The sequence below is a fragment of the Diabrotica virgifera genome, chromosome 1 (genome assembly GCF_917563875.1).
Source record: "Diabrotica virgifera virgifera chromosome 1, PGI_DIABVI_V3a".
In the NCBI taxonomy this organism is placed as follows: Eukaryota; Metazoa; Arthropoda; class Insecta; order Coleoptera; family Chrysomelidae; genus Diabrotica; species Diabrotica virgifera.
The window spans coordinates 306,611,767-306,627,833 of record NC_065443.1 but is presented as its reverse complement, the minus strand read 5'-3'; the positions used below and the strand labels follow the sequence as shown (position 1 = coordinate 306,627,833).

The 16,067-nt window shown below is 30.8% G+C and overlaps 1 protein-coding gene across 1 annotated transcript; it reads left to right on the top strand.

Annotated features, from left to right (window-relative positions):
- The first annotated feature begins 10,194 nt into the window (after window positions 1–10,194).
- Window positions 10,195–14,198, top strand: LOC126879301 (neuropeptide-like 4). The gene is made up of 2 exons (XM_050642368.1): window positions 10,195–10,319; window positions 13,881–14,198. Exons 1-2 carry the CDS (start codon window positions 10,308–10,310, stop codon window positions 14,100–14,102), a joined length of 234 nt encoding a protein of 77 aa, XP_050498325.1. The 5' UTR covers window positions 10,195–10,307; the 3' UTR covers window positions 14,103–14,198.
- Window positions 14,199–16,067: the final 1,869 nt, after the last annotated feature.

Below are 16,067 nucleotides of genomic sequence, written 5' to 3'. Positions count from 1 at the left end.
GATAACTGATAACCTACTGTTAACTAAATGTGCAATATGACCAAGCATTAATTTTCGAATTAATGTACTTATTAAAATTATTTGTTCAAAATTTCGGTTTAACGTTTCTATTGGTAAACTTTCTTTATAATATACATATCTATACAAATGACCCATCCACCCTTCAACAAGTTTACATGTCTCTATATTGTATCAATATTTCGAAGAGATAAAAAATAAAGTGTCGGCTACATTAAAAGAGCTGACGTATTACTTAACAATAGCTTTCCAAAACCAAATCTCTTAAAAATTAAGTGTACGCTTACCACCTAAACAACCACCTGTGACGATAATATAATTTTATCGTCTAGTCTAGAGTACGCCAATGAATTAATTCAAACGTGTTTTTGTACCGTCTTGGACGATATAAAAGTCGGATCGAAAAGCCTATTTGATTATTATTCTTGGAGCGTTGATCGAAGAATAATAAACAACAGCGAGGTATAAGAGGTGAGTTTATGTAGGTAGTATTTCCCGACCATTTTCCGCTGTCGTTTTGGCGAGCTGAGCGAATTCGACAGTTTTCCTCTTACCTATCCTTATACGAGCGGTGATCATATATCCCTAATATGTCTTTTCATCTGGCGAGCTGAGTGAGATTCCCCTTCTTTCCTTTCCTTATACATTCATGTCGCATTAATAAAAGCAATTCCTGTTTCACGCGATCGTCCATTCATTCATGTACAAAATAGCGCCACATCGGCCCGAACAGAAAGCTCGATGCGTTGATTATAAATATATTTTATTAACGAAATGAACGAGTAATGAATGCTAATAATCTTATCTTTTGTATGTTTTGATTCCAAATAAAAATGTCTTAAAAAGTGAACTCTTTTCTTCTACTGATTTAGTTACCTGGATCAATAACGCAACGACCTCGTTACATTTAACAGGGTTTAAGACATTCATTTAAACAAATATATTATAAATATGGCGGAATCAGAAGGTACGTTAGGCTTAGAAATAGCGGATGAGACGGTAGGCTGGGTATATAAATTAAAGAAAGAGGAATTAAGCAATCTTATGGCAAAATTTAACTTAGATACGACAGGTAAATTAGACGATCTTCGATCAAGAATGGTTTTACACTTACGCTCAAAAAAGACCGGCACATAGTCCAGGTAAATAAGATTTTTCTCGTGACACATCCCCCTTCAGGCCGAAACCAAATTTTTTGAGTAGTATGGACATCTATATTATTAACCTATATGTTTCCTGCAGCCGATTTTGATGATATACATAGTTATAAACAAATGAAGATCAAAAAACGCTAAATTTTCGCTTTTTTCGTCTATTACTAAAAAGTTAAGCACTTTAAACAAATTTGAGTGTAAGAAACTCATAAATCGTATAAAAAACTTCAATAGGGCGTTCGCTGAATATGTCCATCCTTATTGGATGCTTAGAAAATTGCAAAATAAATCTTAAATTTTGAGTTTTTAAAAATATTCATAACTTATGTAAAAATTAACTTAGAACCTTCTTATTACACGGAATGCTGATACTTCTTGTACTTAAATTATATTTTAAATTTCAAAGCAATTGGTCAAATAGTTTAAAAGTTATTTAATTTGTTTATCCCAAATTCATTTTTTTGCAACACTACAAGTCAGAAAATTATGAGGCTACAATCATACTTCTGACAGTTTATGAAAGAAGAACATTTATACTATTACCATTATTAAAAATAAATGACAAAAAATAATTTTAAACAGTGTAAAATTATTTTGAAAAAACATGTCGATTTTTTGCTTACTTATAAACAATTAGAATAACTTTTTAACCGTTACCTGTAGAAAAATTATTTTTTCATATTTAGAAAGACTGAATTTTTATACACATTTATAAAGAAAAACAACTGTCCTAGGACAATTAGGGACAAAGTTAGCCCCCCATTTATTTAATTCACATGTTTTTGCAAAATAATTTTGCAATATTTATAATTATTTTTTGTAATTTTTTTTAATTAAATTAATACTGTAAATTTCCTTCTTCCATAAACTATCCAAAGTATTACTGTAGCTTCATCATTTTCTGACTTACAGTGTTGCAAAAAAAATAAATTTGGGATAAACAAATTAAATAACTTTTAAACTATTTGACCAATTTCTTCGAAATTTAGGGTATGAATTAAGCACCATAAGTCTCAGCATTCCGTGTAATAAGAAGGTTCTAAGTAAATTTTTACATAAGTTATAAATATTTATAAAAACTCAAAATTTATGATTTATTTTGCAATTTTCTAAGCAACCAATAAGGATAGATATATTAAGCAAACGCCATATTGAAGTATTTTATACCGTTTATGAGTTTCTTGCTCTCAAATTTGTTTAAAATGACTATTATTTTCTTAGTAATAGACGAAAAAAGCGAAAATTTATTGTTTTTTGATCTTCATTTGTTTATAACTATGTATATCATCAAAATCGGCTGCAGGAAATATATAGGTTATTATTATAGATGTCCATATTACTCAAAAAATTTAGTTTTGGCCTGGAGGGGGTTGTGTCACCAACAGGCTATTTTTTTTCCTTATTTATCTGAACTAACAGTTACCAATATAGAAACTGATGATCCTAAAACAGACGACAGACGACACAGTCAACTTTTTGTTTTTGGCGCAGTCCTTTTTTACCACGTTTTTTCCTTTTTTGTCCAGTTCATTTAGATTTAATTTCTTTACGATTAAAGATTTTAAAAAAATCGTACTAGTTTTTTTACTCGCTTCTTCAACAGAGTAACCATTTCTTACTTTTTTAACACGATTTTCTAAAGTAGATTGCGGAACATTAAAACTTTAAGATGCAATTTTCTATACCATCCTATGTTCTAGCACTTCAACTATTGCATTTGGCATGCTTTCTTGATCTCATGACTGACGAGTAGTTTTTCTTTTCTAATTCCACCTGTTGTAGTTAACTAAAAGCAAAAGAACAACTGCAGAAACTGGAAGTAACAACAGGTCTGATAAAATCGGGTACCCGGTTTTGTCGATTTTCGAACTACCCGGTTTTGTCAAAGTCATAAACAAGATATTAAATATTATTTCAATTTTTAAGTTTATGTAATAAAATTCAAACTTTTTGGCCAAATTAAGGGTAATATACTAGGTTACATGTATTAAATTTTGAAACGGCCATTAGTTATCCAGTGGAGGAAAAAACAACTATAAACTTACCGTAAGAATCGAGTCTCCTGCATCAAAAAACGGACGAGGTCTTACTGCTCTGGCACAGATTACTCAAATGAAGTAGAAATGAATACATGTGACTGTTGGATGTTTCGGAACACTAATTTTAACACTGCCTGATAGATAGCAGCAGACAGTTAGAGGAATTAAGGGTACCCGGTTTTATCAACCTGCCCGCTTTTGTCCAACTCTCCCCTACCTACCTACATATGTGCAAGATGCAACCATATGCAAAAAATTCACTTGAATTTGTCATCTGAAGAAAGAGATTAAGGAAATGAACTAAAATGTTTAATTTATATTTAATTAGAGTTAATAGACGGCCGGAGTGTGACGTCACGGCCAACTGCGGCTATATTCAGTGTTATTATCAATTTCCAAACAAATATTGTAAACACGTTGAAAAGATAGAGTTTACCGAATCTCAAGACTTTTTAATTAGTGTTAAGTTAAAATTTTGCTTCCTGTGCTATTTTTATGTTTTAGTCCGTTCTTTAACAGTAAAATATTGCAAAACCTCTAAATTTTAAAGAACCGCTTGGATTGACATGGAATTTGGCATACACATAGCTAACAAGTCAAAGAAAAAAAGTGATATTATGCCGATATGTGCTTTTGCCCTGGGGGTGGTTTTAACCCCCTTTTGGGGGTGAAAAAATATTCGTCCAAAGAAAGTCAGGAAATGGATAAACTGGCTAATTTTAAGTAACTTTTGTTCTATAGAGTATTTTTTCTAAGTCAATACTTTTCGAGTTATTTGGCAGTGAATAATTTCATTTTTTCAACAAAATACCCACGCTTTTAGACGGTTTTTCGCAAATAACTCAAACAGTAAGTATTTTGTCGAAAAACATTTTTAGCAAAACTATAGCCTGTAAAAAATTTAAAAAAATGGTGTATATATCACGTCTCTACACCTAGTAGAAGCAGAGTTATAGCTAATTAAAAATAGGTTCACATTCGTCAAATTCCAAATGGAATACTTTAACGTGAAATTACCAAAAATAAAGCACATTTCGGGGAAAACTCGTTTACTTTGTTTAAAGTGTTTAAAAAAAGCTTCATTTTTGTTTTATAAAAAAAATTTCTAGCGTCAAAATTAAACAAGTTACGCTCAAAATAAAGTTAGTCCCTTTTGGTTTTGTTAAAAAAATCGAGAAAATCACCCCCTAATTGGTGTCTTAAATGAACTTAATCGTTACGAATTCACAAGTTTCTGGACTCGTGTATATATTGTTTATATGATCTGTAAGTTTCATCGGTTCAAAGTCCTTATTATTGAATGGGCTGTAGTTAAAAGGGGTTGAACGAGTCACTGATCGTGAATGTATGCAAATTTAGAAACACCAAATCTTAATCAATTTTTGTCTAACAGAAAAACAAAAAAAAACATGATATTCAGAAAAGCAAATCTGACTTTTTTGTTTTTCAAGATTTTTGGTATCTCTAACAATTTTTAAGTTATTTTGAAAAAAAGCATATTTTTCAAAATTTAAATTATTAAAAATTTTACTTTGAAACCAAATTTTTTCAAAAATAAGCACTTTGAATCGATGAAACTTACAGATCATATAAACACAACACAAGTAAAATAATTTGTGGAGCAGTAACGATTAATTTCATTTAAGTTGCTAATTAGGGGGTAGTCTTCCCGATTTTTTCTTGCAAAAACAAAAGGGACCAACTTTATTTTGAGCGTAACTTGCTTAAATTTAATGCTAGAAACTTTTTGTAAAAACAGAAATAAAAATTTTTTTAAACACTTTAAAAAAGTTATAATGGATTTTCCCCAAAAAGTGCTTAATTTTTTGGATATTTCACGTCGAAATATTTAATTTGAAATTTGGTGAATATGAATATATTTTTCATTGGCTATAACTCTGGTTCTACGAGATCCAGAGACCTAAAGCTTACACCATTTTTTTTACTCTTTTATAGGCTATATTTTTGCTAAGAACATTTTTTTTTGACAAAATACTTACTTTTTGAGTTATTTGCGAAAAACCGTCTAAAAATGTGGTTATTTTGTTGAAAAATGAACATATTCAGTCGCAAATAACTCGAAAAGTGTTGACTTGGCGAAAAAGCTCTATAGAACAAAAGTTACTTAAAATTAGTCAGTTTACCCATTTCCAGACTTATTTTGGACATATATTTTTTTACCCTCAAAAGGGGGTGAAAGTCACCCCCAGGGCAAAAGCACACATCGGCACAATATAACTTTTTTTCTTTGACATGTAAGCTATACGTATGCCAAATTTCATGTCAATCCAAGTGGTTCTTTAAAATTTAGAGCAAAAACCGTGAAAGAATGGACTATTTAATTATAGTGTTTTTTTAATTTCACCATCTTAATTCGGTCTCCTAAACTTAAACCTTACTTCACCCATACATACATTTTATTGCTATTTATATAAAACATTATTAGTTACACAACCTTGTAAAATTATTGTTATAGTAACTATAACAATACTTACATATTGCAAAAAACGGAAATTATCTCTGTAAACACTGAAAAAACAATAAAAAAATACAAATTTGCCAACGTTTATTTTAGTCTAAGAGCTAGTGAACCTTTTGACTAACGGTCGTCCTGTAAGGCTAGAAATTTGTAGAGTGATAATTCATAGCACACCAAAGCTAAAAACCATGACCTGGCAGGCCTCAGCGGTGCACGTGTATCTACCAGGTGAATCGAAAAGTGCAAATTTAGGGGGTAAAATAAACTTTCTCCTGTAAGGTTTAAATTTAAGTATGTGTTTGAGTAAGTCATTTAAAAGAAATGTGTAAAATGACAGGCGATTCTGAAGAGCATAAGACCTTGCCAGGCGAGGGGAAAGATTAGGAGTTTTTCCTAAATTTATTTTTTTTGCATCGAACAAATTTTTTTTAAGTTTTTTGAATCATTCCAAACAGAAAAGGTCTTTGGTGATTTTTCTCTTAAGTTAATAGTTTTTGTTATATAAGCCATTGAAAATTTTGAAAATTGCGAAATCGACCATTTTTAACCCCAAATCGGATATTTATCTAAACATCTCAAAGTTGCCAAGGTAGGTAGATATTCTTTAAACATTGATTGATGAAATCCCAAAGAGTTTTTTGCAATACAATATCGGAAACCCCTTTGTTTTTTAATTGCTAATCAAGCGGACGCTTCACTGTAGTATAAGTGAGGACGTTTGAGTTGGCATAAATTCATTATCTCGAGAATTGGCAAATTTCAAGAGCAATCTTCAGACAGGTCGATTTTTATTCTTAAATTAGGACTTTTTGGCATATATATAATACTAGTGACGTCATCCATCTGAGCGTGATGACGTAATCGATGATTTTTTTAAATGAGAGTAGGGGTTGTGTTATAGCTCATTTGAAAGGTTATTTAATTCTCTATTCACTAATATAAACAATAACATAATTATTTATACAGGGTGTACAAAAAAAATTTTTTTATTAAATTAACTTTGATTAAATTTGACAAATAGAAGAAAAAAATTTTTTTGTACACCCTGTATAAATAATTATGTTAATGTTTATATTACTGAATAGAGAATTACATAACCTTTCAAATGAGCTATCACACAATACCTACTCTTATTTAAAAAAATAATCGATTACGTCATCACGCCCAGATGGATGACGTCACTAGTATTATATATATACCAAAAAGTCCTAATTCAAAAATAAAAATCGACCTGTCTGAGGATTTCTCTTCAAATTTGCCCATTCTCGAGATAATGAATTTATGCAAGCTCAAACGTCCTCAATTATACTACAGTGTAGCGCCCGCTTGATTAGCAATTAAAAAAACAAAGCGGTTTTCGTTATTTTATTGCAAAAAACTCTTCGGGATTTCATCAATCAATGTTTAAGGAATATCTGCGTACCTTGCCAATATTGAAATTTTTAGATAAATGTCCGATTTGGGTTAAAAATGGCCGATTTCGCAATTTTCAAAATTTTCAATCGCTTATATAACAAAAACTATTAACTTAAGAGAAAAATAACTAAGGACCTTTTCTGTTTGGAATGATTCAAAAAGCCTAAAAAAAATTTGTTCGATGCAAAAAGAATAATTTTAACAAAAACCCCTAATCTTTCCCCTCGCCTGGCAAGGTCTTATGCTCTTCAGAATCGCCTGTCATTGTACACATTTCTTCTAAATGACTTACTCAAACACATACTTAAATTTAAACCTTACAGGAGAAAGTTTATTTTACCCCCTAAATTTGCACTTTTCGATTCACCTGGTAGATACACGTGCACCGCTGAGGCCTGCCAGGTCATGGTTTTTAGCTTTGGTGTGCTATGAATTATCACTCTACAAATTTTTAGCCTTACAGGACGACCGTTAGTCAAAAGGTTCACTAGCTCTTAGACTATTTGGAAAGGTTTGGAAAAATCTGATATATATGTCGTAGGCAATCGGTGTAACACGTCATTCCGTGAAAAGCCTAGCCATTACACGTATTGCCGGCAAACGCTGTATTACAATCATTATTACTTTGTTTGACTGAAATTATGCGCTATTTCAGGGACTGCCGTCTACGGTTTAGGCAAACGGTGAAACCGCCCGAATGATTGAACGTTACAGCGTCTGACGGTTGTATGTTTAGTCAATTCAGTCGTCGAATTAAGATTTTACCACATATCTCGTTGCAAGTGTTTATTATTATATAAATATAAATATCCACAAGGATGTATTTTATGAAACTGTATGAATTTTATAAGGTAGTGTATAGAAATGAACGGCCGCGAATTTTTTATAGTTAAGGTTAGGTTTAAGTGGTTCATACCTCATTCGTTTTATCATAATTCCACGACTTTTTGGCGTCTTTGTCCACTTGATAATATTAGATTACTTTTTCATAAAATACACCCTTGTGGATATCAATATTTTTATAATATTTATCCACTTGCAACGAGGTATGTGATAAAATCTTAATTCGACGACTGAATTGACTAAACATACAACCGTCAGACGCTGTAACGTTCAATCATTCGGGCGGTTTCACCGTTTGCCTTAACCGTAGACGGCAGTCCCTGAAATAGCGCATAATTTCAGTCAAACAAAGTAATAATGATTGTAATACAGCGTTTGCCGGCATTACGTGTAATGACTAGGCTTTTCACGGAATGACGTGTTTCGCCGATTGCCTACGACATATATATTGTTATGATCTGCTTCTTATTAATTTTATATTAATTATTATTTATTTGATTAATTATTTAATTGTCGCAAATCATACATAAAAAAATGAATAAAAAATCTCAGGGTGCCTTTTTATAATATTAAAAAATGTCTAAATTATTTTACGTTATACTTATCTTCTCTCGTGGTTTCAGTATCTCTTAGTTGATCCTAATCGGGATAAAATAGGGAAAAGCAATAAAGCAAAATATAAAATAAACATACAGAATTGTCTTTTATTTATCAAAATCAATACTCTAAAAATCTATCAAATCTAAAACCTGTGGACACAGATGTCCGAATGAAATTTCTACCATTTAAATTTATTCTAGTTAAAAAAAAATATTTTATCGGTTTGTTCCCGATGATTTTGGTACAACAAAATAAACAAAACCAAATTATGTATTCGCAAGATTAGCTATACTCCCTATTTACTTTCTGAAATATTGGAATTTTAATTCCTACGCTTTTTACTCAAAATTTTAGTTTCCGAACATAAAAATATCTTTCACATAAGTTGACTGACCTTTTGCTTCACTCACTCTGATGTCTTCTCGTGACACAAAACAGCTCTCCCTCGTTGACTATGTTAAAGGCTACTCATCAAAGCCCTCTCCGTTCTCCAGCTTCAAAACTATCAGCATACCAGCACCAATTCTCCAACGAGCCAAAGCCTCTTTTGACCAGTACTCGATTCACACAAACTCCAAAAATTCTCTGCTCTCCTTCTCACAATAATACAGAATCAAAGAGGTATTTCTGTCTCTCGTTCCACTTTTCAGCACTATCCTCCACTATCAAAAAGCCACTGGTACTTGCTAACTATCTATCCACGAAAACGTCGAACTGCTCCTCAGCGATGCCAATAACATAATGCCTTCTTTTTCAAACTCATTCAAACATTCCAACCACTTTTCCCCTTCCAAATTGCCAAGAATCAGACACATTTCTCTTTTCCATTCGATAAACAAACAGTCATTCTTTCAAAATTATTCCGACCATCTTAATTACTTTCGGAGAACTCTACAACATTTACTCGGGGTGAAACAAAGATATTAAAATTCCAAACTTTCTTTTAAACCATTTTTCTAGAAAATGATAATTACCTCTACCTGTGGATTCTATAGTTCCCGTAATAAACAATATTTTTCCATTTTAAACCTAAATACATCGTTCTTTTCACTTTAGTTATTCACAAAAGTCTTTAATGGTTCATCGGAAAGCTCATAAAAAAAAAGAAATCCACTTACATCCAACTAAATTCTAATAAATATTTACATATCAATATACAGGGTGTATCAAATTTATGTGCCCGCGTTATTTAAAAAAAATTTAATATAATTTTTATTTTGCCCTTGATTGATAAAATTGAAAACACAATAATATATATGTCAATAAAAATTGACACCTACGTCATCACTCCGGCCGACTATTGTTTTCTAGTGTTATTGGTACAGTTGTACCCCGAGGCAAATATATCGATGAGTACATGTAAAGGTACGAAAACAGGATATGAAAAACGTTTATCGAGAAGTCGAGATATAAAATTTTTTTGATACAGTTTACTTTTTGATAAATCCTTGATTTTTAAAGGACAGGCTAGGAAAATTACATACCACGTTTATTACTTATAATTCAAATCAGTCCACAAAAATTTGTGTAATTAACCCTCACTACGTTAATCAGTATGCACAATAAATTTTATTGATTGCATAATTTACTATGTGAGTATGTTCTTCAATTATTCCAAATAATGAAATAAGAAAGGCTACGATGACCCCACCAATAAAAACAATATCGATGTCAAATACTATATATTGTGAAAAATGTTAACACTTAAACATAAGTCAATTTGTTTCAAGACAATAGCAATTAACTAAACTAATTAAAATGTTCAAGTTGGTAAGTACGTTTACAATTTATTTATCTCTATTGTATTTTGTTTTTCTTTCATTTGATACTTGTTTAAATCTATGGTTCGGCCTTATCCGTTAGTAATATTTTATACTATAATTTTTATTTTTCAATATTTCAATTAAGATGTAATCAAACTGAAATGGGATATAGACCATAAAATTTACATGTATATGGCAATTTATGATCTTTTTCTACTTATATTATCGAAATGTTTCACAGTTCTCATAATATGTCCCCTTTTTTCATTGATAGTTTGATCTCCTTTTAGAGTTATTTTGATCATTGTTTCTCTATTTAACTGTTGTTCTGAAGCTATTTCCTTGTGGCATTTTTGTAATCAACTATTCGAAATGGGAAATAAGCCACAACATAACTAAAAAAATTATTTTTACTAACGTTTCGACGTCGACATCGGATGTCGTTGTCAAAATACAAAATTAAACAAAAATGTTGTTGCTTAGTAAAAATTTATTCTAATAATTTAATTTTATCTGACTCATTTATATCGGCAATTCGGACACATTATTATATTATACGTTTTAAAGTAGAAGACTTTAAAATGCTATTGCCAATATTTAAATGTTCAATGTAGCTTTTACTTATTTAGTACTTTTTGTAATATAATTTAATCGTAGATATTTTTGAAGATTACTTTTGTTATTCCTTTTTGTTGTTCCTTTTGCAGATCTAAAAGTAACAAATATTTTATTTAAATCAATTTCTTCACTTTCTGCATATATGTATCCCAATAGTTTTTTCTTAAATATAGAACCATAATATGTGAAATATTTTAATAAAACACTTATCATCATGTGATACGAAAATTGTTTACTTTTAGATCAAAGGGAGACAAGCAAATCTATAAAATAATTGATTATTGAATTAATCATGAAATTAACGATACTATACAAAAAGGATCAGAATATTTTTTGACAATAACTTATAAACTGTCTAGTGTTCATAAGGCTTAGGAATGGATAAGATTTTAAAACAAACTAAAACTTTTTATTCAACGTTTATCGCGGGGACCCGGCATTAGCACGTCTTCTAAAGTCCTGATTATGAGCAGTAAAAAACGTATGTTAAAATTTGGTTACTGTGCTTGTTCAGGTCGTTATAGAAATGTTATTTGACATCTGAGATGGGGTGCTAGTACACTCTTCTCGAGTTAAACGAACATTCTTTTATTGACTCTAAATACAATCACTGTTACGTGTTAAATGATACAAATAGATTTTTTAATATAAGAAGAACTACGGTTTCTATGTTTTTCTTCTTAGTATGACCCATCCTTTAAGGAATTTGGTAGTCAACAGGGTTTATTCTGTCTGCAGCAATTTTGAAAAGTTCTGTTTTTTTTCCAATTTACTGTTTTAAATATTTAAATCAGAACGTTCATAGTCTCTTTTAAAATTAGGAATTGCATTAATTCATTTATCGATAAAAATTATGTTTTGATTCAAAATAATACAGTTTTCTCTAAAATTTTATTATACTTAATTCTCTTATATTACAGTGGAACCTCGATAAGTTGAATTAATCGGGACCGTGGCCGATCTGGGTTATCGAAAGTCCAGGTTAGTCGGAGAATATGGTAAAAATTAATGAAATAAAGTAGGGGTGATTCCATTTCAAATCACTCAATTTTGCAGCAAAAAAAATTTTGGACCTCCGATTTGTCTAAAAATTGGTATATAGCTTCTGCGGGACGTAAAAATAAGATATTTAAGGTCAAAAAATCTTCTTCTTTTTTTCTCAAAATGTTATTTTATGCGATTTTACAGTGATTTGGTGTTTATTTATACAAATTTGCATTTTCGATCGTAAAGTATCAATGGAAAACATAATATTTTAATAGAAGGGACTCAAAAATTTCATTATATGGCATTATAACAAGTTACTTTGATTCAAAACAAGCTTTTGATCAAATTTTATAGTGTAGAAAACGTTAAAATACCGTATTTTACATTTTTCTCTATTCTCAAAATACATCACAATCGATTTGGCTAAAAATTTGCCCACAGATAGACAAAACATAGGAATTTAAGTAGTGAGAAGGATTTGAATTATGTTACAATACCAAAAAAGTTACATGCAATAATATAGTCAAAAATATAGGCGTCTACTGTAAGTAAAATTAACTCGAAAATATCGACCTCACGACAAAAATTGTTAAAAAGAAATTGTAATAATTGTAAATACGATTTATTTGGAACAATTTCAGTTCCTACCATTTTTGTCGAAAAGTTAAAAATGGCGGAGATATTGAGCAAAACAGGTTCTCTTTTAAAATCAAGATGGCGGCTAACGTAACGGAGGAATTCATTTGCGATTTTAAATTTAGGCTACTATTGACTCCCCTAAAGATCAGAAAAATAAAATTTTGGGCATCTCGGCATTCAAGGTCAAATGCTATCCCGACTGGACTAATATATACTTTTGAGTTTGATATTACTGCATGTAACTTTTTGGTATTATAATATAATTCAAATCCTTCTAACCACTTAAAGTCCTATCTTTTGGCTATCTGTGGGCAAATTTTCAGCCAAATCGATGATGATGTATTTTGGGAATGGAGGAAAATGTAAAAAACGGTATTTTAACGTTTTTTACACTATAAAATTTGATCAAAAACTTGTTTTGATTCAAAATAACTTGTTATAATGCCATATAATGACATTTTTGAGTCCATTCTATTAAAATATTATGTTTTTCATTGATACTTTCCGACAGAAAATGCAAATTTGTTTAAATAAACACCAAGTCACTGTAAAATCGCACAAAATAACATTTTGAGAAAAAAAGAAGAAGAAGATTTTTTGACCCTAAATTTCTTATTTTTACGTCCCGCAGAAGCTATATACCAATTTTCAGACAAATCGGAGATCTAAAATTTTTTGCCTGAGTGATTTGACATGGAATGTACCGTAGACTTACAGATAAACTTCATTATAATTATTGCAAAAACATGAAATACATAGGAACAGAGTATCTACATCTAAATTACGTACAGTTATATTCAGTATTGTTCATTTCTTGGTAAAAAACTCAGTCAAACGTGAAGCGTATCAGTCAAACAAAAAACTGTTAGTTTTGTCTGATGAAAATCGGTCCGGGTTAGCTGGACTTCCGGGTTATCGGAGGCCGACTTATCGGGGTTCTACTGTATGTCACAATAATTCTATTGAGAAGATACTTTCCCGAAAGTAACATTAAAAGTCATTGGGTATTATTCTCAGTTATTGAATTAATATGTTTTTCACAAGAAAAAATTGCACCTCCTTATCACAAGTTGAAATGATACTGTTTGTACCGGAGCATGACCATTTTTGATTGTAACACACCGTTTTGCTTCATCTAATGAAGTATTTTTTGTTGCCATATTACAGTTTTCTTGAAAAGAAGATGATGGATAATGTAATTCATTGCTGAAATAAACACAAAAATAATATTTTTTAATTAATGCAGTTTTGAACGGGATGTGCGATAATCTGGTATATAAATTCTGCCAAAGGAAGATGTTTATATATTTTTGTTTATTTTCAGTGCATCGTAGCAGCCCTTCTTGCTCTCTCAGTAGCTTCACCAGCTCCTGAAGCCAAAGCTGATCCCAAACCTCAAGTGTTAGCAGCCTATGCAGCACCTGTAGCCTACACGTCCGCCTACTCCGCAGTACCCGTTGCTTATTCAAGTTACGTGGCTCCTTCAGTTTACTCCAGCGCCTACTCTGTTTATTCACCATATGCTTCTCCATACGTAGTCTATTAAATAATAAACTAGTGAAGCCAGATGTATTTATTTAAATTGTTTGTGTAAATTGATGTGAATTCGTTGTGCCTATAAAATAAATTTGAAGCAAGTCAATTCTTAGTTTTTAGCTTATAATGTCCTAAACGTTACAATATTCTTTTTCAACATTTAGAAAAGATGTTACCAAAACAGTAAGGAAGTTACGAGTTTTGAGGAAATCCAGCCACTAGTGCTAACAACAGTGCTGGATCAATAATATCAAATAGCTTTATAACTATTAGAAACTTTCTGGATCAGATCAAGTTTAATTTTCAAGAGTTTTGGGATGTTCATAAGTACTTTTCAATATTACTTAATCATGCTCTTATACGTTGATATACGATCGAATACGATCGTTGATTACTCAAGAAACAACTTCCTTATTACTGAATGATCGAATACCCAAGATCCATCTAACTATCGCTTAATTACTTCTATTTCTTAAATTTTTACAAATTGGTTACACCTATTAACACTTCATCAAAACGATATTATCATAAACAACGAAAGTTGGAAATAAGTAGATAAGTATAAGAACAGATACAAAACGTAGTAGTAGATAGAGAACGAGTATATATTGGAAAAATTAGGAATGGTTGAAGACATCGAATTGCTTGCGAAAAAACTTGAAGAGTATTAGAATTTAACTACCTTGGCTCCTACATAATGGAAAACGGGACAGTAGAGCTAGAAATTGACGATTTAAACTATATGGCACGAAAATTAATTGAAGAGTATGATATATGGGTCTATAGGTAAATAAAAAGAAATCCGAATACTTGTGCATTGGAAGAGAAGAAATGAAAATGTTGCGGTGGATGTTAAGACTATAAGGACAAGACCAAAAACCATGTGATTAGGAAAACGTCGTTCTGAATATTTAGGTTCAGATTTACATCCCAAATAGCCACATTTTATGTCAGGAGAAGATCTTTACAAAAATATACAAGCAAAACCTAATGATTCTGATTGAGTTAAAATGTAGTCCAGAGCGGATCTGTTTTAAGATAGACGTTGAGAGGTGACTCTAATTTTTTTGCAGAAATTGCTTGAAAATTACCCATATAATAATAATTGAGTTATCCTCCCACTCAAAAGGTCCGAAACATTGTTTAAATAATTAAAATGTCAAAAAATGAAGAAAAAATTCGATTTGTTTCTTCGTTTTTTGATTGTACCTTTAAAAGTATGCACTTCCGAGAAAAGTTGCACTAAAATAAAAGTTGCATGATTAAATTTTGTACAATATAAGATCGGTTAAAAATTTTTGAATTGTTATCCTTGTTGCAAATAGCAATAATTGCGAAAAAAAAACATAATTAAACAAGTATTCGAATTTTACGCTTTCAACCATTTCTGCTGAACTTAGGACCTTCATATTTTACCCAGAAAAACTTTATGATATAATAAAATAATACTGTAAATTTATTTAAGATCGGTTTAATAGATTTTGCAAAATAAATTTTGCAATCAAGCTTTCGCTAAAAAAATTAATTTTTTCAAAATGGTGCATAACTGAGAATAAACCAGATAGCAAGTTAAAATTCTTTTTTCAAATAGAAGAGTACTTTACTTTTCATTTTCAGTTTACAAAATTAAAATCGGTTAGCTACCACGGCGTCAGGAATTTTTTTAAAATAAACATTAATTTTTGATGCTACGCGCAGGACAGCGGTGTTCGATTCACACAAGTTGATTTTCACTAGTAATACCACTAGAGGTCAAATTATTTCCGGAAATTTTTTTGAGATCATGAATATTTTGAAAATTTCCCGAGTCGCAGACAAGGGAAATTTTCTAAAAATATTCATGATCAAAAAAAAATTTCCGGATATTAATTTGACTTCGCGTGGTATTCGGTAAGAAAATTCCACACCAAATTTGCATTTGAAAATCCAAAGCTGCATGAACAGATTAATAGCGCGCCATAGCTTTGTCAGCAAT